This window comes from Pleurodeles waltl, chromosome 9, assembly GCF_031143425.1.
Source record: "Pleurodeles waltl isolate 20211129_DDA chromosome 9, aPleWal1.hap1.20221129, whole genome shotgun sequence".
NCBI lineage: Eukaryota > Metazoa > Chordata > Amphibia > Caudata > Salamandridae > Pleurodeles > Pleurodeles waltl.
The window spans coordinates 799,843,498-799,867,884 of NC_090448.1; the positions used below are offsets into that span (position 1 = coordinate 799,843,498).

Below are 24,387 nucleotides of genomic sequence, written 5' to 3' on the forward strand. Positions count from 1 at the left end.
AGCGGCATTTTCAAAATCATAACTTAAAATCACACTTTAACATTACGATTTTTAAATACAATTTCATGGACACCAAACACAAAAATTCTACCTGTCCCCAATCATAAGTCAGCACTTATTAAATGTAATAAGGTAACCCAATGTTATCCTATGCAAAAGGTAGTCCTCACACTAGTGACAAACAAATTTAGGAATTCTTCACTACTAGGACATGTATAGCTTAAAAGTACATGCTGAGCCTTTTAATTACACAGCATCGTAAGCTATGGGCTAAGTATGGCCCAATTTAGAGGAAACATATATGCAATAAAAGGTGAGATTAAGGCTTGGCAAGGGGGTTAAATGGCCAAGTTAAATTGCAAGTTTACAACTACGTTCAGGCTGGGGTGGCAGAACTGGGACATGTGTGAGGAGCTACTTAAGTGGGTGACACAATAAGTGCTGCAGGCCCACTAGTGGCATTTAATTTATTGGCCCTGGTATATTGCATACCACTTAACTAGGGTCTTATAGGTAATTTAAACATACCAATCAGGTGTAAGCCAATTTTATCATGCTCCGGTGGGGGGAGTGAGGGGGTAAAGTGCACAAAGTCCTAAAGCCAACAAAAACTAGTTCAGCAACATAGGAGGGTGAAAGCAAAACGTTTGGAGGGGAAGACCACCCTAAGGCTGACAGGGCTAGCAACTGTTATGTCAACCTTGCAATACTGCATTTCTAAATCTTACATTATGTTCATTTTTGACATTTTGTAGGAGACTCAGCGTAGCCTAAAACAGCATGTTTGTTACCACCACTGAGAAATCCAGGCAATGCCAGGGGAAGTCCACTTCAATGAGGCACATCGTAGAACTTGTAGAGCTGTAGAGCGGGCTGTTGGGCTCCTGAAAGCAAGATTCCATTGACTGGAAAAATTTGATTCAGCCCTCCTCTACTCACCTGAGAAAGTGTGCAAGAGAACAATGTTCTGTTGTATGCTGCCCAACATTGTCCTGTGGCTGAAAATTCCATTCAGCCCAGATGATCACTACAATTAAGAGGTCAAGGTGATGTAGAAGAATTGCCAAATGAAGATAACAGTGATGAGGAAGAAGTGAATAATTTACATCAAGTTGTCATCAACTTTTAGTTATGTGGGTAAATATCAGTAAAGGGACATGAATGTAAATGTAACAATCTTTGTCTAAAGGTAACAGGCTACTACAGTCTTTGCTTAATTAATACGTTTACATTTTTGTCCACACACCGAGGTTTTACATGGTAATGTGTCTTACTGACATTATTACATATCAGAGTGGAAATCCTTAGTATGATACTATCACTGTGTTGATATAAGCATGAGAAGATTGTGCTTTTGAAGTTGCAAGTGGGTCCTACAGTCCTTTTGAGTCTACCCAAGTATTTTATTAAGATTAGGTATTGATTTTGACATGCATCTTTTCCCACAGGTCAACATACACTGTCATCTTTAGTAGCACAAACAAATCATTGATGACATATTAAATGGATAAGTTACTGTACTTAGTGCATACAGATATACTATCTGGCAAATCATTTTCCTGTTGTGGTACTTTGCATAGTTCTAACATTTAAATATGTTGTCACTGCTGGCATCATTGCAGTGTGTGTTTCTAGTAATGGCTAATGCTCCTGTGTGAGTACATACATATGCAATGTGATGTTACTAGTATATCCCTAAAATGTGAAATCTGCATATGTTGTAATACACAAAGAACAGAACATGATGATTTTGTTAAATATAATGACACCTTTTTTCTTCTCAAGAACATCAAAGTGTGTGTCATTTTTTTAGATATGTTGTGAACCTGTTTTTAAATATGACTATTTAACCTTTAATATTGTAAAATGATACATGCAGATTATATGGGTATTTTGGATAGTATATGAACTTTTGAAAAGAAACCACATTTTATAAAACCAGCAAAGAGTAGTACAACAAACATTTTAAATGTTGTGAAAAAGAAAACATTTGTTCATGTTGATATATGTGATGATTAAGGTGGAACAAGAAAACAAAGAAAAATGTTGATGATCACAAAATATAAAAGTTTAACTATAAAACACAGAAATGACTATCACGATGGATGATATATTTAAAATCCCAGCCACAATCATTTGGACAACATTTCCAAAATAAAGTTTACCCTCAGAATGCAAATGTGCTGAAAGAATTGTCTGAAGAGTCACTGTTGCAGTTTGACAGAAGGAAAATACTTGCACCTCTTGGTGGTGATGATCAACCTCTCCTCAGGGTGACTGTTGGCTCAACAGCTGCAGAGTTAGAGGTGATGGCAAGTGGATCCTTGGGTTGCAGGTCCTCCCTTTCTGTTGAAGAGGCTGCACTATGGTCCTCTGATGTTGTTGGTGCACAGGAAGGGGTAGATGACGAAGAGCCCTGCATATGTCTTTAAACCCATCCTGTACTACCCCACACAGGAAGCACAAAACAGATATTTGCCTCTCAGTGAGGTCATTGTGCTCCCTCTGCAACTGTCTGATGTCACTCTTGAGCTCTCGGTGGAGGTCTATGACTTGGCCCTTCTATCCTTCATGCCAGAAGCCGCTCCAATTATGTTTTGTCCCATAGTTTCTCTAAAACTAAGGTCATCAGTGGCCTCACTCTGCTGTCCAAATGCTGGCCTAGAACCTATCCACACTAATCTGTGGCCTTGGCAGAGGTAGCATTATCACACTGGGTCCTGGCTCACCTGCAGATGTTAATGTAGTATTGTAGCTGCCAATACCAGAGCGAGGCCTGGGGTGCACAATGCAGATGTAGATTGTGATGTTTGGCCACAGGGAGAAGTGGGTACTGCTGGCTGTTGCAGAGGAAGAAATACAATAAGGTGGTATAAGCGGTAGTGGGTGGTGTCAGGCTCACCCTAGCAGCCCACCCAGACACACCTAACTGGCCAGGCTGTACCTCATCTAGGTCAGGACCAGCAGGATTTGTGTCCTCAATGAAGGCAATGGAGGTTTGAACTGTGGGCTGGGTTACAAGAGTTGTTTCAGGACCTTCTGCTGTTGGAGCTGGTCCCACAATATGAAATGCTATGATGGCAATTGGAATTTATGTGTGTATTAGTATAAGTATAATGGTGAGTCTCAGCCTATTTACACTCAAAATGCATATTTACAAATTATGGAAGTTAAAAATAACACTGATAAACATGCACATTTCTTGAATGTTAAGGGTGAGAAGTTAAATACAACTTTGATTTTAGGATCAATTTACACTTCTTCAGTCAGACTTAGAATCACAAACGTTTCCTTAGTATGATAAAGTAAAGTTGTCAGCATTTCTATCACATCACACTTGTAAGTCATTTGCCTATAGTGATATCCAGTCCTTTATCATTTTGAGTTCCTTTACTTAATGAGATATTGTCATTGTTATTTTATATTTGATAACTACAGCATAATCATTTGACATTTATATGACATGTAAAGGGAAGCAACCACATATAAATAAATATACAAGATGCCCCAAAATAAAAAGGCTACATATTGTGAGTGTGAAACCATAGACACTAGTAACCCTCTTAAACTATGTATGTTTTGAAGTATATAAGCATGATTGTTTGAGGAATGTGACACTTGAATACATGTATTGTGAGTCCAAGATAAAGCGTGATGAGAGTGACACATCACATATATTATCGATTTGAAAGCATTATGGCGGCTGTAGTAATTGACCACTAATGGGGTAGCATCTGTTGTGTACTGCAACAACGAATGACTCCATGGAGGTTATGTGATGACTTAGCAACTTTCTTACACATAAATATTAATTATTACTGTTTTGACCACTGATGATGAGGACAAGGGCCATACAAAGAAAATATTATGTACATTCCTACTTTATATATATGTGCAGGAAAATAGAAAACCTCATACACAATGGTTACTTATTACCTCAGTATAACACATTTATGCATGCAGTGCATATGGATGGCTGTTTTAATAACATTCTGAAAAGGAAATTGGGTTAATAGATGTTGAGACATTATAGTTTAGTAAGAAAGATGGTCTTCACAGGGAGTTATCAGAACATTTGCAACACATTTATGGGTAATATATTTCTTAAAACAAATTTTGGGAATTACAAGACACAATTCCATCTAGTATACTGCAAAGAAAAAAGTTAATAGTTGCTGACTAATACACTGTACTTATACTGTCTCCACTCCACCTGGGTTTCCTGTAAAGGTTTTCAGTGTGTTAGCTCCCATATGCACTTTTCTCCCAGGGCAAGAAGCTTATAGGCCTGGAGAACGACCGCCAGTCTGCTGGGCTGCTAGGTGGGCTTTGAAAGCCAGGGATCTTACCCTCCCCGTCAGATCATTTCAGCACTTCCTGATTTCCTCCTGGAAATGCCTTCTGTTAGAGGCAGCATTCATTCTTGAAACAATTCTCTCCCACGTTTGCCTTTTCTGAAAAATATCTGTACTTTGGGCAAGGGATTTACACAAGTGTAGCCATACCATAATGATCTCATCCAACATGATTGTCAATTCTGTGTCTGTAAATCGGTTTATTTTCTGCCAGCTATGGGTTAAAAATCAAAAAATAAGTAAAAGTAGAGAATCAAACTAACTGTTGGGTAAATAGACAAATACACAGGTAAAGCAAATTAGAGTGTCATAAAAATTCCTAGATGCTGCTGGTTGCTTGTGAGGAAGGGAAAGCATCATGGTATGGCATGGTGTGTTTTCTAGTGTGCTCTGCAGGTGTAATAACTTAGCACATTACTATAAGGAGCATGACTTATGTGTCCGTCTTTAAGACGCAAGGACATATCACTTCAAAATGGGTCCATGATTTATTTACAATGACATAACACCCCTGTGAGTCCACCTCGATGACAGCCATATATAAATTTTGTGTGCGTAATAATGCCAATGCAATGCTGATCTAGTGTTATCCGATGGCAGACAATTGATCGACATCAGCATAGTGGAACTGCAAGTAGGATGTATTTACATCAAAAAAAGACTGACGGTGGTTGTCCGGGTAAATATATAAATCGGGAGGGAGATACTCCGCCAGGTCGATGGACGGATTTACACCTCTGACATGGCATAGAGAAGAATCTACAGTAAAGTCAGGCAAAGTGGCGATGCACCTTGGGTGAATCAACGAGTGGGTAGGTTGGTCCCAATGTCTTCATAGTTCTTGGGCCCTTTTTGGATTTGGGCTATCTGGGCACTTTTAGCACCAGATCCAAGGGTCCAGGACTCCAGGGGCAACACTTGGAGGGTCAGAACTCACTCAGGCGGAGTCCAGATGCAGGTTTAAGATGGTTGGAGCCATTTTTGTCCCTGAGGCTCTGTTCAGGAGGCCATCCAAATAGCCCTTGGAGGCACTCTGGTCATCCTGGGTTCAAGCTGAGAAGCAGGTATCAAGCAGCAGGAAAGTCCTCTAAGCCACAGGGCAGGCTTTATGAATCAGGGCAGGCTCTTGGTGCAGCAGTCTTTTGAAGTGCAAGTGGGGCTGTGCACAGCTCCACTCCACATCTCGTCAAGATGGGCTGTCCTGCCAACACACAGACCCCCTTTTGTGTGGCTCTCTGGGAAGAATACACAAAGGCCAACTGCCAACTAGACCTATTCATGTGATATAGAGCCGCAGCAAACAAATGGTTAATAAAAGAAAATGCCAACTTTCTGAAAGTGTCATTTCCAGAACTGTGACTTATAATGTTCATTCTTATATCTTCACAATATCACACCAGGCTCTGTGACATATGAGGCATTTTCAGTTAGTCCTGGCCGTTTAGAATACACTTTGAAAGCTGTGAACATTGAGCCCACATTTACAATGTTAAAAGTTAAAGCACACGTCCCAAATTGCTATACGCTGTCACCTAAGATACCAGAACATGTGTTGCACAGACATGGCGGCACTTGACAGCTATTTACATAATTAAGAGTTCAATCATTGCAGTGCTTGTCATTTGTTGCTCTCTCAAAAACAGGATTGACAACATGACATTGACAGCAGCCTGTCAACCTGAAAACATCAACAATGTGAAATTTTATAGGACTTGAGGCGTTCCAGCAATGGGAGTTATAAGGAAATCCCTCTGCAGTCAGCACATGACTGATGAAAGTTGTTATTGATAGTTTGTTACAGAGTAACTACCAGATGCTCTCGCTTGGTTTCTCAATTTCAGTCAATCATAGCACTGCTTTTTAGTGTGAAGTCTGGGACCTCCATAGACATTTTAAGCGTTGGCACCCCCGACATCTCTTCACAGTTCACAGGACTTGTGCACCACAGTGTGAAGACCAGTGCCTAACACAGACACGGAATTGGCGAGATGCTCTTATTCCGGACAAATTATATTCTTACCTGTTTTGTAAGAATTATGGTGTAGCCAGAATAGATTTTAGAATTCTTGGAGATATTAATCTTTACTAGTTCAAGCATATTCAGATGCAACATTTAATTTATATTAGTTTAATTCATTATGCTACACAATCAGGAAAAAGGGCAATCCAAAGCACATTTCGTCCCTTTAACTGCGCCGTTAAAGTTTGAGGCTTTCTCAAAGCTGTGCATTTCAAGAAAATATGTAAAATACAATTGGAAACATAAACAAAGCGACATTTTCATCGATGGAATTGAAAAGAGAAAAGAAGCAGAAGTGCAGGGGAGACATAATAAGAGTGACGAGCAATAAAAAAACGATTAGCTCTTTACAGATATTATTTATCATTTTCAATGTGTGCTATTTAACAAGTGATGTGTCCATGTGTACACTGCAAGCTGTGCTGAAAACACTCCATGCACCATTCCTAAAATGAGTTTAATAAGTATTCTAAAGGGCAATATCTCTGCTAGGGTGATGGAGTGATCAAGCAAGAGGTATTCCCCCCACCCAAAAAAAAAATTCAACAAGAGTGATAATTTCACCAAAGTATGTCTACTCTGTACGATGTAGTAGGTAATAGTAAATAGTGCTATGTGCAGGAGGTTCATTGGCTACAGATATATACCAAAAACAAGACTCACCTCTGGGGACAAAGATACTGGCCATAATGATTATCCCAGCCAAGGTAAGGCTGCATGCCTGGGCAGCGCGCCGACCAATGAAACTCATTATAAGTACAGAGATGGCCTTACAAGGGATGTCAACGGATCCAAAGGTGACCTGGACTAGATAAATGCTGAGTCCAAAGCTCTGTAGGTCTGTGGCCAGACCATAATAGGCAAAGGTGGTGGAGAACCTGGGGTGGAGAAGCACAGAGATGGTCATGTGATCTGGATGCCCCATGGTTTCCAGTACAGACAGTTTTGGTGACACAGTAGCGGAGTCACGAGAAGAAGACACAGAAAATCGTCATGGAAAATGTTTTTTTACTTGCCTATATCTTTGGTGCTCTTTGACGAATCTTCATGAAACTTTACAAAAAAATGTGCCAGTCCCATCAGCTGTTGCCTGGAAAGTTTTGTGGTGATCCGCCTGGGGTCCGAGACAAGAGGGCTCCCAAAACACGTTTTACCCCAATAATTTTTTCACATAGATTTTGCACAGCGATAGCGCGAAAACTACCAGACCAAATTACACAAATTTGGCAGGAAGATGAGTCCTGGTCCAGAAAGAGTGTTTTTTTTTTTAGCTTTGGTGTAATTCAGTTCAGTAGTTTTAGAGAAATTCAAGAAAATCCAAATTTGTATATCTAGGGACGCAAAGGATTTGTGACCCCTCCCAATCTCATGCAGAGATTTCATTGGCTGATAACACATCAACAACAGACAGAAATGTTGTCAACCATCTTGGGACTGGCCTACGCAGAGTCCAAAAAAATAAATGAAAAAATAAAGAAAAGGGGCCAGGGTACAGACACCATAACCCCTTAGCTCTGGTGGTGGGGTATGAAAGGGACTGCCCAAGGCTAAAAAGCATTTTTTTTTATTTTACGAGCAGAGTTGCGGTGGATCCGTGGATCCGCCGTAAAATAATAAAAAAAAGAAGCACAGTCTTCTGAACTCAGTTATTATAATGCCCCTGGGTGGGTCAAGTCCCAGGGGTTTATATGTGAAAAATCAGGGAGATCGCCACCTCCCCGGGGCTTATTTGTTTTATGCTGGGGCAGCATGCCCCCTTGCTGCCCTGGGGACTGCTACCTCCCCAGTGCTACTTTTCCCACCTGGGCAAAATGAAATTTATCTGCGGGGGGCTCCCCCTCTGCTGCCCCAGGGACCACCGCACCCAGGGGCTATGCCAAGTTGGAGGGGGCCGCGCAGCCCCCCCCCCTTGGAGCCACCGATGGCCCTGAGGGTTGCCACCTCCTAGGGCCAGCTCCTGCTATGTCCCGGGGTGCTCACCCCTAGGACATAGCTGTTTGCTATGGCTTGGTTGCAGCTCTGCAGCTGTAGCCAAGCCACAACAAACACTTAAGATTTTGACAGCGGGACATGTGAAACAGGCCCCTCTGTCAAAATCAGAAGCTTTCATGAAATGCTTCAGCAAGGACGGAGCTACTGTCCAAGCAGCTCCATGCTTGCTGAAGCAATGGCACTGCGAGGGAAGCCTTAAGGCTTCCCCCAGCAGTGCCAGGTAGCCTGTGGGGGCTTTTTATTTAAATTTATATATATATATAAAGGGACAGTACTAAATCTTTTTGTTAAAAAACATAGCTCAGTGTTATTTGGGAGTTCAAGTCCAGCTGGACTCATTTCCCTCTTTTTTTGTTTTTTAATTAAAATAAATTAGAGGTTTTTTTGGTATAATAATAAATACTTCTTTATTTTACACATTTTAAATATCTGAGATATTAAAGCATAAAAAACTCTGTCTCTTTCCCTTTCATTTTCTTCTTTCTTTCTCTCATTCAATCAATTTCTCCCACTCACACACCCACCCACACCTTAAGTAACTATAACTCGTGCCTCTTCATGTACTGCTAACTACCCTACAAATTACGGCACTCATGCCATCTTTCATAATGTCATTGATAATATCAATGTAATATTTGCAGTAAAATGTTTTACAAATATCTGTGCATGGCGAGGGCGCGAGTTGTAGTTACCTTAGGGCACGAGTTATAGTTACTTGAGGTAACTATAACTATAACTTGTGAATTTCTATGGTTTCATGCATTTGAAATGTGAGCCCAACTATAACGTACCTGTGAGCAATGTCAAACATTCACCCTAGTCACAGATCTGGCCTAAATTCACCAGTTTTTCTCCTCACCATTCCAGTTTGGATCCAGACATATGCAAATCAGTCTTGATTCTGCTCTCCATGGGAACAGTCCAGCAGTACTGTCAAGCCAGGTCCTCCCTGAACAGGAAAACAAGCAGTGGGAGTTAGCCACATGTCTGCATGGACCCCCTCCCCCTGACTATTTCGGTTCTGGGGACCGGCCTTCTAAATTTCTTTTTGGGGGGTGGGGGACCTTGCAGCCTCAGGAAGGTGGCGTTCCCCATGGCGAGGGGAGGCTGAATGGGCCCGCATTTCTTTGTATGTTTGCTCCAGGGAGGTGGCATTCCCCGGGGCACGGGGCTCCTGTAAATAAAGGCAGTTTTTCCCAGGGAGGTGGTGGCCCCCGGAGACCGGGGACCATTCAGCCACCCCCCCCACATTCAATGTTAGAATCTCCCCAGGGAGGTGGCAGTTCCTGGGGCTTCAGTAAGCACTGGAGGGGAGCCCAGTGCGCTCCCTTCCTATTTTTTGCATGTCCTGGGACGTGGCCTACCCAGGGGTTTAATTTAAAGAAGCGTGGGAGCCCGCACTTGTTTTTTCTTATTTTCACCAGATCCGCGGATCTTCCACAACTTTGGCAGAATTTGTTTTTAAAAAATGGCTTTTTTTGCTCTGGATAGGTTCCTGTGGGTCCCGCGCACCAGAGCTAAGGTGTCAGGGTGTCCCTACCCTGGCCCCTTTTCTTTTTTAAAAATCTTTTTTAGGGACTTTAGGGACTCAGCTGAAGCTGAGTTCCAAGATGGCTCCCAACACTTCCTTGTTGAAGTGTTAGCAGCCATCCGGAGGGTTCGTGGAACCTTCACTATATATACAAATTTAAATTAAAAAACTACTGATCGGATTTACACCAAATAACAAAAAGGGTGCTTTCTAGACCAAGAGATGCTTTTGTTCCAAATTTGATGTAATTCCATCCAGTGGTTTGGGCACTATTCCTTTTCAAAATCCCTATGAAAAAATGTATGGGGAAAAGGTATTTTCTCGCCCCGCTTGTTGGATCACCCCAAAACTTTCCAGACAGATGCATTGTATTTTTTGAGAAAATTTGGAAAATTTCATGAAGATTCATCAAAAGGTGCCAAAGTTATTAGCAAAACAAAAAACACTTTAACTAAAGAAACATGGTCCTAACTGTAACTACCTAGTGCATACATACACATTCATATATATGTATACATATATATATATATATATATATATATATATATATATATATATATATATATATATATGTCGTTTTTGTGCTCCTTTGTTTTACAGTAACACCTATTGTGCCCCCTTTAATAGAATGTTATAGCTCCACATCTTTTATTATACCACCTTTTTTACTGTGGCTAGTAACAGCTTTGGTCTAAAGTAACTTGCATATGTGCACAGAATGTGTCACCTGGAGACCTGGATTGGCTCATGATATGGGCATAGGGCCATAATGCTTATCACTTCAAGACCACAATGGACTCATGGGCTCCGTGTAGGACTCCCATGGCTTTTACCTCTAGGTTTGAATGGGTCAGGAATTTGATGAAGATATTTTTACCATTAGGACTAGATGGGCTCAGGGGATGCAAGTGATACAGACAATTTCACCTCTAGGCTTAAATGCACTCAGGAGGCTGGTGCAGGAATGAATAAATGTTCAGTTCTAGGACTGAAAATGCTTAAGGGATTTGCCTAGGGACATAATAGAGCCTTTGGAATTCTAACAGGGAATATAGTCTGTCATCAATAGAAATGCATGGGCTTAGAAGACTTGAAGTCGGTGGCTAAGGGGACTGGTTCAGGGATTAAGAGTATGACACACCTTGCTGCACTGCCCTACACCAAAGTAAAAGGGCAGCAATGCCCTGCATTTATGCAATATGGTGCATTCCTGTCCTTTCCCCCTGCTCAGGTGCTGTTTCGGCTGTTGAACTCCAACAAGGGCACCCTTGTACCTTGGTGCAAGTGTGCCTGAGTTGTCCGCAGGTTTGTTTTTGTGCAGGAAGGCCACCTTCCTGCACAAAACCAAACCCGAGAGGCTTCTTCTCTTTCTATGTGTGCTGCGGAATGCAGCACACATAGGAAGAAGATTAAACAAGCCCCAGGGAGGCGTAAGGTTTTGACACCTTCCCAGGTTTACAAGTCCTTGTAAATCTGGGAATGCATCAAAATCCATGTGAGTTGCATGGGAAATCCCTTGCGATGCCCATGGAAACACCTCCCTGGTGCAGATTAAGGAAACGCAATGACTTGTGCTTCCTTGCCTTACTCCATATCTATGAGGCCGTCCAAAGCCATGCAAAGTGGCTTTGCCTGGCCTCACAGATATGATTTTGTAGTATGCGTTACTTGGGCATCATGAAAAGTGACACTCCGGGGACTCACAAGGCTCCTACATATGCCCCTGTGGCACTACTAATGGCGCTACACACATTCTGCCATTATCCTTCAAATGCAGCGCACATCTGTTGTCTAAGGATAGAAAAAGAGAAGCATTAAAAAAAAACTTTTTTTGAGAAGTCTTAAAATTATATAATTCTCAGTTACCTTTGAAAATACAGATGAGCATACATTGTATGTTAATACATTATTGTTATTATCTAGACATTTTTACTTCAGCACAACCCATATGTTTACAATTACAACCATGGCCCCAAATATCTCTGACTGAACTATTTGTCAAATTACAATGACTTATTTACCTACCACACGACCCCGATGCAGCAGGAAATGCGTCGTAGCATGGGTGTGCGGACAATGTCTAGCACACTGTGGGAGGTTTTTTGAGCTGCCAGCTCTTTCTTCATGCTAGATTTCAGCATCTGGAGAAAGTATAGAGGAACAAAGCTTTAGGAGCTGTTTCCTAACAGTCTTTTCAGCTCTGGTTTGTTGGGTGCGTGGGTGTGATTGATCACCTGGAAGCTGTGCCATTCTTGCTCATGGGGGGATGTTTGTCATTAGACAGGAGGTGCCTAGAAGATGTGCCATTCTTGCCAGTGTGTGTGTGATGGTTTTGTGCTTAGCTAGAAATTATTCTGGATAGCTAGATTATTATTCTGAGGTTGATGGTCTTAATTATTAGACACAAAAAAAACCTTGAAGCTCAGACATGTTTGGCATTGGGTGTTATGGGGTTTATTGACTCTATGGAAACTGTTCTTTAAATGTAACGAGGGACAAATCAATGGTGTCGAATCGGGGTTGTGTGGTAGGTAAATAACAGAACCTCTATTAAATAATTACATAGGTATCTGTTTAGGTGTTTTTATTCCTTAGTTTAGCTGGATCCCTCCATTTCCATTTCCAGAATTAATTTACGCACTCCCTCCTGTTCTTTTAACAGTGAGGTCGAGTCTGCCCAGGTGGTACTGTCCTACCTGGGTGGTGCTAGGTGGTCATATGATGAAGCATGACACTATATAGTGTGTGAGACCACCTAGTCCGTAAAGGAAATTCCCCTCTGTGTCCTCCAGACTCTCCACAGCACCTGATTAACTGATACCTCTCCTCTAATAGGGGATCACAAGGGTTCTGGTGTTACAATTGATACACCATTGATTCGTCCCTCGTTACATTTAAAGAACCCCGTACTCCCTGTTGTGATTTTGTAGTGTTTTTGGGAGCAGAGTACGGTTGTGTTCTCCTTTTGCCTTTCCACTCGCTCCCTTATACTCTCTCATTGTGAATTGATGGGGGTCTATGGAAACTGTGCCATTCTTGACAGTGGTTGTGATATGTGTTTATCCAGAAGGCTAATAGGAGGCTGTTATATTCTTGGCTGTGAAGTTGATGGTGGTTGAGATTGCAATGGAATGGCTTTGAGGAGCTGTGCCATTCTTGGCAGTGGATGTGATGGTGTATGTAATGAGTCTTAAGAAGTCTGGAAGCGGTCCCATTCCAGGCAGAGGGAGAGATGTTGTTTACCATGGTAAAGGAAGATAACCTGAAAGCTTAGCAGCGGGTGTGATGCTTTTGCCATCAGAAGTGGTTGTTTTTGAGACGCTGTGCCATTCTTGGCAGTATGTGCAATGGTGTTTGTCACTAGACAAGAAGGTTCCTCCAATTTGTGCTGTCCTTGGAAACAATTGTGATAGTGTTTGCTATTAGACAAGAAGCGTTTTGCAAGCTGTGACAATCTGTGGGGTGGATGCAAGCTGTTTTTTGTAAAATTTATTTGAAGGGCAGCCTATTGAAGAAACGTTTATTATTATTCAAGGATACAACTAAAACTCAAAAAAAGAAAATGTTGTTTAAATCACTTCAAACCAACATTGGTTCACAGTACGAGAAATCTACTCATTAATTTTCTACTCATAAAACGCTGAGGCTTATTTAATTTAGTGGATTCTTTGGGCCTCTTTTCAATGGGCCGCAAATATCTTCAAATTAATAGGCCTGGATGGAGTTTGCGACTTGCGCTATGCGGAGCTCCACGAAGTGCCCAAAAAACTCTGCCACACTACGCGGAGTTCCACAAGCAGTGGAGTGCATTAGGTCACGCCGTTCGTGCCGATTTTTAGCACCAGGTGTTTGTCCCGTGCTGAAAAATCAGCCCGATCGGCTCCCTGCACAGCACAAGAGGGCACTGCTTCTTCTCTGCCACTCAATTTGATTTTCTACTTGAGCAGCAGCTACCTAAACGTGAACGGAAGGTTTCTCAATGTGAGCGGTAGCAACCATACTGCGACCACTCGCATTGAGAAATCTCGCCAAGTTGTGGTCTTGAGTAAGATTTTCCTTGCTCGTGCTCACCAACTCACCGTTGAAGAGCGTGAGTGAGGAAAAAACTCCTCTCTGCCCCACTAGTTTTTCAGAACTCTGCACTTAACGTGGAGCGCGGAGTGGAAAAAACTCTGCAAGTGGAGCGAAGTTCACCGCCTACCCCTACAAATTACTTGAGCTCACAACGTAGTTTATTAACATCCTCTACCATACTGCAAGTGCTGGAAATTCTTGGGAGCGTCATTTCTGTGCAGCAGCACTCTCGTTACTAGAAACCTGAAGAATGTAAGAATAATGCAGTAACCCACAACTAACATGGCCTCATGAAAGTGATCCGGTAGAGGTAGACACGGATCTAGAAGGATATTTATTCCACATATAGTTATTTTCAAAAAAATAGATCACCAAAAATGTTCAAGTTGATGGCAATGCCTTAGCATATGCATCTATCCTCCTTAGCATTGTGACATCTAGTACATCTGTCTTAATACGTACTGGAAAAACATTCATAACTGCTCCGGTATATAAAGAGCTGATAAATTGAAAAATATTGAATTCTTCTACGATCAGAATATATTAGGAGCAAATTAATTTTCCTATTAATTTGAAGTCAATCTATTAAATCTACCAAAATCCTGCAACTTGAATAATGAAGCTTCGGAGGAGGGTGGCAAGTAGTTTAGAACTGGAAGGATTTATTCAAGTTAAACATTACACAGGCAGCTCCTCTGTCCCTGCTGCTTCCAGCATCTCTGTCCGTTGTAACTGCCACCTCGTCATAACGAACCCTTGGAGAAGGACGCTCACAAGCCCACAAATTCAACATAAGACAGGATGACACATCAGCAAAGAGACAGACATAACAAACACACCTCTCCTCTTCCACAAAAAGGCTTTAAACGATAACACAAAATGTACATAGGTCCTAAAAATACAAAAAGGAAAAATTTGATTACACCAACTGATAAAGACTGTAATTCACAATAATTGACTTCCACCATAATAAAATACCAAGCTAAGGCCCTGATTTAGAAATTGGCGGATGAGTTACTCTGTCTCAACAGTGACAGAATTCCTGTCCACCAAAATCCAAATCCCATTATATCCTGTGGGATTTACATTTCGGCAGAAGAATATCCATCACTGTTATGACAGAGTAACTCGTTCACCTAGTTCTAAATCAGGCCTTAAGTACGCTAACTGCATGTGAAATCAACAGTATCAATTTTTTTAATAAAACGCATGTAGAAACATTCTGTTACAGAACAATTTACCCAACCACATAGACTTTAAGCCCTGACTGGAAAAGTGCACCTCATTTTGCAACATGGATTCACGTTATTGGTAGGAAGATCCTCTGTACTCCTATTGCAGCATGACACAACACCATAAGTGTCAAGGTCTACAGAACTCCCATCACAACAACTCCCAGTCGCAGGATGACCATCAGCTGATCTTGGTGTCAAATTATTTGGAACACCCAAACACACAATTCCAGCATTGAACACTATTGACCATTTGACAATTTTATAGCACCAGTGATTAATTTATAAAAGAAAAAGTGCCACTACTGAAAGCTCTGCTCAGATGCCCGCAGCCAGTGCAATTAATCATTGACACACCTAATACTAAAGCTGGTAGTCATACATTCACTACTAGACACATCCTGCCCCTTTGTCTAACTTTTGCAGGTGTCTGCACCTTTCTTTAGTGAAGCTTGTTCATCTTTTCTTCTTCCGTCTTTCCGATCTGTTTGTTTTCCCTCTCTTGCTCTTGGGAAATATTTGATTCAGAAAAATAAGTGCTTTTTCACAAAAATGAGTGCCAGTGGCCCCTACTGGCTCAAACTAAGCACTATACAGCACAACCATCCTGACTAGTCTCTTCAACAGCATAAGACAAGCTGGATTTAACTTTTTCTTTCATAGTTTAGATTTGGGCAAGCTGACACAAACCAAGTTCCCTTTTTGATAAATGATGCATCTAGTACTTTTGATTACATCAAATCTACTTTTCCTTTTCTGCTGTCTAAAATGAATATTCTTCTAAGCCTTTTAAGTGAGATCATCCTAAAAAGTGTTGCACTTGAAAACACCTTTCCATAAATGATCTAACCAACCTGGTTGCAACAAATCATGCAAAACTCTTGCTCTCAGGGTTTAAAAAAAAAGAAAGACCAGATGCACTTTCAGTATTTATTGCAGTAGGACCACAACATGACACATGTGGCATCCCCTACATCTATTTCTGCAATAACTGCTCTTCCGACACATTTAGTGACCATCTGGTTCACTCTCCCAACCTGTCCATTTGCTTGTGGGTGATAAAGACTGAGGCCATCATTTTGACATTGGCAGGAAGTGGAGGCCGCTCGCCAATGCCATCCCGCCATCTGGCCGCCTGTGCGGCCTGATTCTCGCCAGCCCTGTTATGGCCTCCCCGCTGGGTCGGGAGGCGGAATCAGAGTTTCCGCCTGCCGGCCAAGTGAGGAACAGGGCTTTAACATTGCAGCTGGCTCCAAATGGAGCTGGCAGGAATGTGGCAGTGCAGCGGGTGCAGTAGCACCCGTCATGCATTCCACTGCCCGTAATTCGGGCAGTGGAATGCCCGATGGGGCAGTGCATTGGGGCCCCTGCACTGCCCATGCCAAGTGCTTGGGCAGTGCAGGGGCCCCCAAGTCCCCACAAGTCCCCCATTCCACCATCCTTTCCATGGCAGTGTTTACCGCCATGGACAGGCTGGCTGATGGGGACTCGTAATCCCCAGGGCAGTGCTGCTTGCAGTGCTGCCCTGGCAGATTACTTCCACCGGGACCGTCAGGCTGCAGGATGGTGACAGCCTAGCGGTGTCAGTGGTTTGACCGTGGCGGAGAATGTCGCAGCTGGACCGAGACCATGATCCTGGCGGTTTAGTGACCGCCAGGGTCATAATGACCCCTTGATTCCCTCCCTCCCTCTCTAGAATTTTTTTCATCTACCATGAAGTGAACTATACGTTATTGTCTGACACTAGTTCAGAAAGAAAACCTTCCCTGAAACACATCAGTGAGAAACATAATTACACTCCTTGTAAACTGTAAACTTCATACTTGTTTAGCGCACTACTCACCCGTTAGGGTCTCAAGGTGCTGTACGCATACCGCTGTGGAACCCCTCCTGGCTTTTCCCTGTGAGGTGCCCACTCCTGGGCAATCTCCAAGGTGAAGCCAGGCATCCCAGCACTGTTTGGGCCGTTGTGGAGATTAAGCAAGCTATTGCCCAGAGTTACAGAGTGGGACCCATGAATTAGATTAGGCACCGATGTGAGAATTATCAGGTCCGAGGAAATTGAGCCCAAGACCCGCCGAGACGGGAATTGAACGCTGGTCCCGGGCCAGATTTCTGCATCAGGGTCTGCTACTCTAACCATTGAGCCACACTTCTCCACCTTTCACTTGTGTCTGGCTCACTAATGGATTTAACTTCCAGCCATATGGACAAGCTGTCAACTAACACAAATAAATAACGTTGAGCAACAGTAAGTATCTGAAAAAGACCATGAAAGCCAATGTTCACTCTTTCCCATACTCTATTGGGAATCAACATCGCACTCATTGGCAGTGTGGGGGCTTTGAGACCCTTATCATTTTGAAAACATGTGGACCATCTTCCAATCCAGTATTCCACATTCCTATCCATACTTGGCCACCAATAAGTCTCTCTCAATCTCTTGCCCAAATAACGTAATCACTTTGATGACTGATGCCTGTTAATTTGCTCCTGGCATGACAAGGCGGAATAAGTTTGTCACCCCGAAACAACATACCATCTTCAACACTCAATTCAGATTATACTTTGCTGCAAGGTTGTAGATTAAAAGAAAGACTATTTTTTCAAGACCATCCCTTTTTAGAATACTCAATGACTTTCCCTAAAATACAATCCTTCCTCAGTCTTTCTTCAAAGCACTTCATCAACACAATTGTTGAGCTACAAATAAAACAATCTACACCCTGCAGATCTTCCACTTCACTCAGTTCAACACATTATTAAGGGTGACAAGACAAGGAGTTTAATACCCCCATGCCCTCCCCCGGAATGTCCTTAACTTCAAAATTGCACTCAAAAGGTTTGGCACTGAATCTGATTAATCTAGAAGATGCGTTGGTAGAATTGACACTAGAACCATTCAATATAAGTGCCAAAGTTTTGTGACCACTACATAATAGTAAGTTATTATGTCATAGATAGGCCTTAAATCTCTCAACTGCCCATATACAGGTGAGCATCTCAGATTCAATAACAACCTTTCCCGATCTCAGAGAGTGCGTGAAGCGAAAGCAACAACCTGTTTAGCCTCACCTTTCTTTTGAGAGTACTCCTCTCAAACCTACTCCACTCACATCCACCGTTATAAACAAAGGCATGCCAGGAGTGTTAGGACTCTGCAAAAAGAACATCTGTGTTATTTATTTTAGCTCACTGAAGGCTAAATCGTGTGGTCTATGCCAAATAAACTTTACATTCTTCTTTTAAAACTTGTGAAGTGGCTCTGCTTTTGTTCCATAATTCTCAATAGACTTTGCAAAACATTCACACATAGTAAGACATGCTTGAAGATGATGACAATCTCTAGGCACCTGATACATTTTCAATAGCCTGCAATAGGCAGTGGATCAATGCCTTTGCCAGAAACAATAGGTCTCAGATATTCCAACTCACGCGCTTCAAAGACACATTTAAAACCCATATTTTTGAGACAAGAAGCAAGTCATCAAGTCTTTCTAAATTCTCATCTCAACTTTTCCAAAACAAAAGGATGTCATCTTCTAAAATGAGAATACCAGGAAGACCCCTACTTGCTGAATTAATCACTTGCTGAAATACTGCAGCAAATGAGGGAAGCCCAAACAGAATTCTTCAGTTCTGAAATACACCACTGAGAGTGACAAAGGCCAGGAGATGCCTTAATTCATCTGCCAGAACTATCTGATGGTATGCAAATCTCATGTCTAGTTTGGTAAAAACATACTACTCCTGATAACTTGACAATCATTTGATCGTCTTGGGTAAAGGATGACCACCAACCCAAATTGTTCAAAATTCTTGAGTTGATGCACATTCTTAGCTCATTGTTGTCCTTCCATGCAACCACTATGGGGAATAACCACAGTGAGGAGTCAGCAGGTTCAATCACACCATCACCAGACATCTGATACAGAAGTTTGCCCAAATTCTTTCAAACTCATAGGCACGGCCTTCAATTTGTTTTTTACTTGTATGCAACCTTCCTTAGGTTTTATGACATGCTCAAAAAGGTCCAATCTACCAAGTTTTTCTTCCTAGACTTTGCTATTTTTTCCAGATATCTCAGGAGTTTAAGTGGATCCTGTCCATCCCAGGAGATGCATAGGTTCTGCTCGGGGATGCACCACTCAGCAGAAAGGATGCATATTTCCCGCTAGGAATCACTTTAGGCCCACTACCAAGGGTCCAGGACTGGGGTGGCACTACTTGGCAGGGTAGACTTCCAGATGAAAGAGTCCAGGTTCAGAAGCAGGTTTGAACTTTTTTGTGTCTCTGAGACATCATCCCAGGCGCCCTTGGAGTCACTCTGGGTTCTGGGTTGGAGAGATGCAGATCCAGTCCTTCTCACTTCCATGCAATGGAGCAGCGGGCAACAGGTTAGCACAGAAAAGCAGGAGTCCAGCAGAGTGATAGCCGTTTAGGAGCACTGCAGTCCTTCTTTATGGCAGAGTGTCCACAGCACCAGAAGTGTACTGAAGTGATGGTGTCAGAGGTCCAGTTCGTATACCCAGTGCCTTCCCTGGCTCCAGACTAACTACAGGGGGTATGCAGCCCTTTTGTGTGGGGACAGGAAACAGCCTATTCAGGTGTAAGGAGGCTGGATCAAGCTCTTCCCTCCCACCCTGCCCAGTATGACCCATCAAGTCACACCTAAATTCCCATTGGGTGTAGCTGTCTCAGGGGAACACACAGAGCCCAACTGCCAACTACACCCAGGCATGTTACCAGAGACAGTCTGCAGGCATCAAATGGCTAAGGCAAGAAAATGCCAACTCTTGCAGTGGCATTTTCGGAATAAAATCTTACATCACCGTAAGTTAGGAATTTAAATTGTGATTCCAGAAACACCAAACATGCAGACCTTATCGCTTGCCATTTAGAAATTACACTTAGAAAATGTAATATAAATCCAATGTTATCCTACAGGAGAAATAAGCCTTGCAGTAGTGGAAAGCCTAAATGTACCTGTCCAACTTTTTACATGAACTGCACCCTGTCCTTGGAGTTATGTAGGGCCTGTAGTGCCTACATTAGAGGTAGGCCTGGGTGGAGCTCACAGAGTTCTGCTACACAGCATTTGGTGAAGTGACTAAAAAACTCTGCTAGAATGGGCAGAGTTGTGCTTGGCCACCCCATTGCACTGATTGGTACGAGTAGTGTGTTCTGCGTTGCAAAGTGAACGCAAACTGCACCACGCACGCATGTGCATGTGGCCATTTAGTTTTTCCTGTTCTATGCATGGTGTTGGGCCTACTTTTCAATATACTCTCAATCTCTGTAATCCTTCCCATACCCCCTTATACACTACTCTTTTACCTTTATTATATGAGTGTGTGTATTTGTGTTTGTGTATTTTACATTTTTGTCTTTTTTATTTTCTGTGACTTTTTGTCCTTTTTTCCTTTTACTTCCTCATTTCTTCCTTTCTATTCCTTCTGTTTCCTATGTCTGTTTCTTTCCCCACCCTGCACCCTGGCAGAGCATAGGTGAGGTGGCGTTAGTGCAAGGGGGCTAACCAAACACCTTGCGGTTGCTGGCGCTGCAAGGGGTGCAGCTCGTGCCATTTTCTCTGAGGGGGTAGGTGGCTGCACTAGTTTTTTTTTGGTGCAGCGCCATCTCCCCTCAACACTGACAGCAGGCTTCAGGCCAGGTAGTGGATACAGCCTGTGGAAGTGTCAGCAGCCATGTGGGAGTGTGCACTGGTGTATGTGGAGGCATACTGGAGTTTGGGGCATCCTACAGCAGTTGGCAAACCGCTGGGCTGACATCCTCAACCGGGAGCAGGACCTGCTAAATCTTCTGAGTGTCCAGGTGGGGGGGCTTGCTGAGCAAATATGTGTTTCTTGTGCCCTACAATGCTATTTTTTAAATAGCATGCTGCTCACAGCCAGAGGTAGATTATGTTAAAGTAACATTACAAATATTATGTGATCCAATTTGAACCAGACAGGTGCTCATTTCTACCTAGTTGTACTTATTGCTCCAGGCGCTTGCTTGGGTTGATTGTTTAAGAAGTCATGCAGACTCCTCTGTCCTATCACTAAGAAAGAGGTACTGTATTAGTAGTAATATGAGTGAGTTAGTGTTCTCTATGTCATTCTTTTTATGTAGCTCGTACAATCCCAAGCAATCTCCCAGTGATGTGCATTATGCATCTATGCACTGAAAAGGGAAGCTGACTGAGTTGACCCATCAAAGGGGGTTGCCAAGAAAATATGTTTTGGTACAATGCATTAGTAGTTCCAAATGTAATTTAGGACTTTTGGAAAAGGGCAGAGGTAAGGTTTAGGAAACTAGGAATAGTTCACTTAGTAATATACGCAATCTGATTTAGAAAAGTCTATGTGGCACTGTGTCCGCCTTTGCCTGTCAAAATTTCGGGAGATTAACTGTACCACTAATCTATTTTTGCTATCTTCTTTATTTCTTACATCAGCACCCAAGGACAAGAAAAAGAGGGCATCAGAGGGTCAGGCCGCAGCTGCCACCATCAGTGCAGTGGGGGTGAAAGTACTACCGCCAACACCACCAATCCTCTTCATTCTATTTAATGTTTGTTAATTCTTCTTATCCTTCCCTCCATTATCATTTTTTCTATATTTCTTGTTTCTGTAGCTGACTTCCTCCTGCCTGTACTAATCTGTAGATTTCTACTGCTTGATTATTAAGCTTTCCTTCTTCTCCTTTACCTTATATACCCTGTCAACTGTGCTGTAGGACTAAGAATATATTAGGTACTCCACTGTGAAGATTGCAGAGTTTGCATACTCAAGCAAGCTATTCTACGCTTGTTTGTTGAGAAGGCTTTCTTTTTCTTGCTCATGCTCAAATGAGTGGCCATGGTTATGGTGAGCCTTCAATGTTGAGTTGTATGTATTATTCAGTATCACAGCAGTTTTGATGACAGTGCAGTGACCTGAAAGTAGTATGGGGACGGTCCTATTGCATTGGCCTACTAAAACCATATGTCCTTGATTGACCTATTTTTTCTACCTCTTCAGTTCGCTTTGAATTTTCAATAAATCACAGTCATCATAGCTCTGCCCCTTCATTACTGTTGGCTAGACGACTGGCTTTTATGAAATGTCTAAAAGTGATATTTTAGATAGAAGAGAAGACATTGCAGAACGATATGTGGTCATGTATTGTGGCTGTATGTTGGAGGCTTGCCTGGCATCTAAAATATGTAATGTTTTTTCTAGCCGCACAGAACACCAGTCCTGAGCCAGTGCCAGATGGCACAACAATTTAAGGAGACTCACTGTTCTGACTCGGTCGTCCCATCTCTAGGGGGCGCTGTAAGGGGACTGTGGAAGCCTGGGAATCACCTTGAACACTTATCTAGAGTCCCTTGCTGACTTCTGTTTGTTTCTCTTTTCGCCGTGGTATACTTTTGTAGTATTACATTTGCTTCCTGGGACGGCAAATCCCATAATGCACAGCCTAGTAGTCAGGAAAGCCTGGATTCTGTTTCCCTTTGTTTTCTATGGGAGAAGTCCATTTGCTCCTTTTCACCGGATCCTCTCTTCCAGAACTTGCAAGTGTCTAAAACTACACACACCTGAGACCTCTCCTGTGCAGCCCAGTCATGTGATTCCACCTGGGGTTTTCTGCAGCTTGGAACTGCTTATAAGCAGCCATTTCCTCAAGATCCCCGTTGTGCATTGGAGTTCGATTCCTTTGTGTTACAGACCCTTTATCGGATGGAGTTACAGTCTTGTTCCTGTTCTGTTAAAGTTTGAACCTGTTTCCTATTTCTCTGCCCTGCTCCAAATTGTTCCAGCCAAAGTCTGCTCCCTACCTCTTAGCCTTGTACCTGTGTGTTTCTTCCAGAGCCTGCTCCCTGTTTCTCTGTCCTGCTCCTGCCTTGTTTCAGCCTGAACCTGCTCTCTGTTTCCCAGTCCTGTTTACTGCTTATTCCTACTCCCTGTATTCCAGCCGTGCCCTTGCTTGCTCCAGCCAGAAGCTGTTCTCTGTTTCCCATTCCTGTCTCTGTTTGTTCCAGCCAGAAGTTTGCACCCTGTTTTCCAGTCCTAGTCATGCCTTTGCTTCAGCCTGAGCCTATTCTCAGTTCCTGCCTCTGCATTTTAGTTTGTTCCTTCTGTTTCCGTTTCCTCTCGGTACTTGTGTCTGGTAAGTCTTCCATCAGTCTTCACCAGTGTATAAGTGTCCTCCTTTGTACTGGGGTTGGCTCCTGGTTTCCAGGAGGCAATTCCAGCCCCCATCCTTGTCTAGTGATATACGTTGTCTTTCGTGCCTAACAGTGACAGTGTGCTATTGCTGTTTTTCCAGGAATTGCCACTGTGTTTCCAGCTGGACCCACAAGAGCTTGTCTTGTGTATGTAAGTACCATCCTTGTTTGTGCTCTAGGGTCCAGAGACAGAATCACTTCCGCTGCCTCCTTTCTATGGGGCTGGCAGGGGGACTATCTGTAAGAGCAAACTGCACAGAGGCATTGACATTCCCTGTCACTGCGGGATATTCTGCATCCTACCCTGTGTACAACCCCAGGGTGTTTGTCCATTAGTAATCAATTTCCTGTTTGTTCACACAACAGTTGTTCTGCTTTTACTTTCCTGTTTCCTGTGCCTGTCGTTAGCTGTCCTTTCCCATGTATGCCTCTAGCTGCTCTTCTGCCCTAGTACACTACCTCTTTGGGATATTCTGTGACCTCAAGGGGTTTCCCAACCAGAGTCCTGATCAGACCCGCCCGAAACTGTGACACTCACTGCTGTGGCGGGGACAGGAGGTGGTAAGTCGCATCGCTTGGTGATTGATAATTATTACTATACCCACTCTACTTGTTCAGTAAGGCAGATCCCACCCATCATAATCCATGATGTCCCTGCGCAGGGCATTTCACAACCCATGAGCCATGACCTAACTGCAGCATGATTCAATTCGGCACTTCAGTTTTGGCTGTGCAATGTTCATCTGCTTCGGTTAAAACAACATTTGCAAAGCTTTCAATGGATTGCAAACCAAAACAAAAACAAGGTGTCTTTTCCTTTCCTCCAGTGCCCACTGAGTCACCTCCTAGTACTTCACTCCTTTATTTATTCCTAAGTTCTGTCTCAGCCTTCAAACACATTAAAAAACATTCTTAGCATGTGCCAGTTTATAGGCCAAGTGGTTCATATACTTACTTAATGGCTTCCATAA

General features: G+C 42.7%; 1 protein-coding gene across 1 annotated transcript in view; it reads right to left on the reverse strand.

The window, feature by feature from the left end:
- Positions 1-24,387, reverse strand: part of LOC138259998 (solute carrier family 22 member 6-A-like) — an 850,707-nt gene that overhangs the window by 214,108 nt on the left and 612,212 nt on the right. The window contains exons 6-7 of the mRNA XM_069208044.1: positions 11,924-12,039; positions 7,039-7,253 (exon numbers count right to left, since the gene is read on the reverse strand). Coding sequence (XP_069064145.1) covers positions 7,039-7,253; positions 11,924-12,039 — 331 coding nt within the window. The remainder of the gene's footprint in view (positions 1-7,038; positions 7,254-11,923; positions 12,040-24,387) is intronic.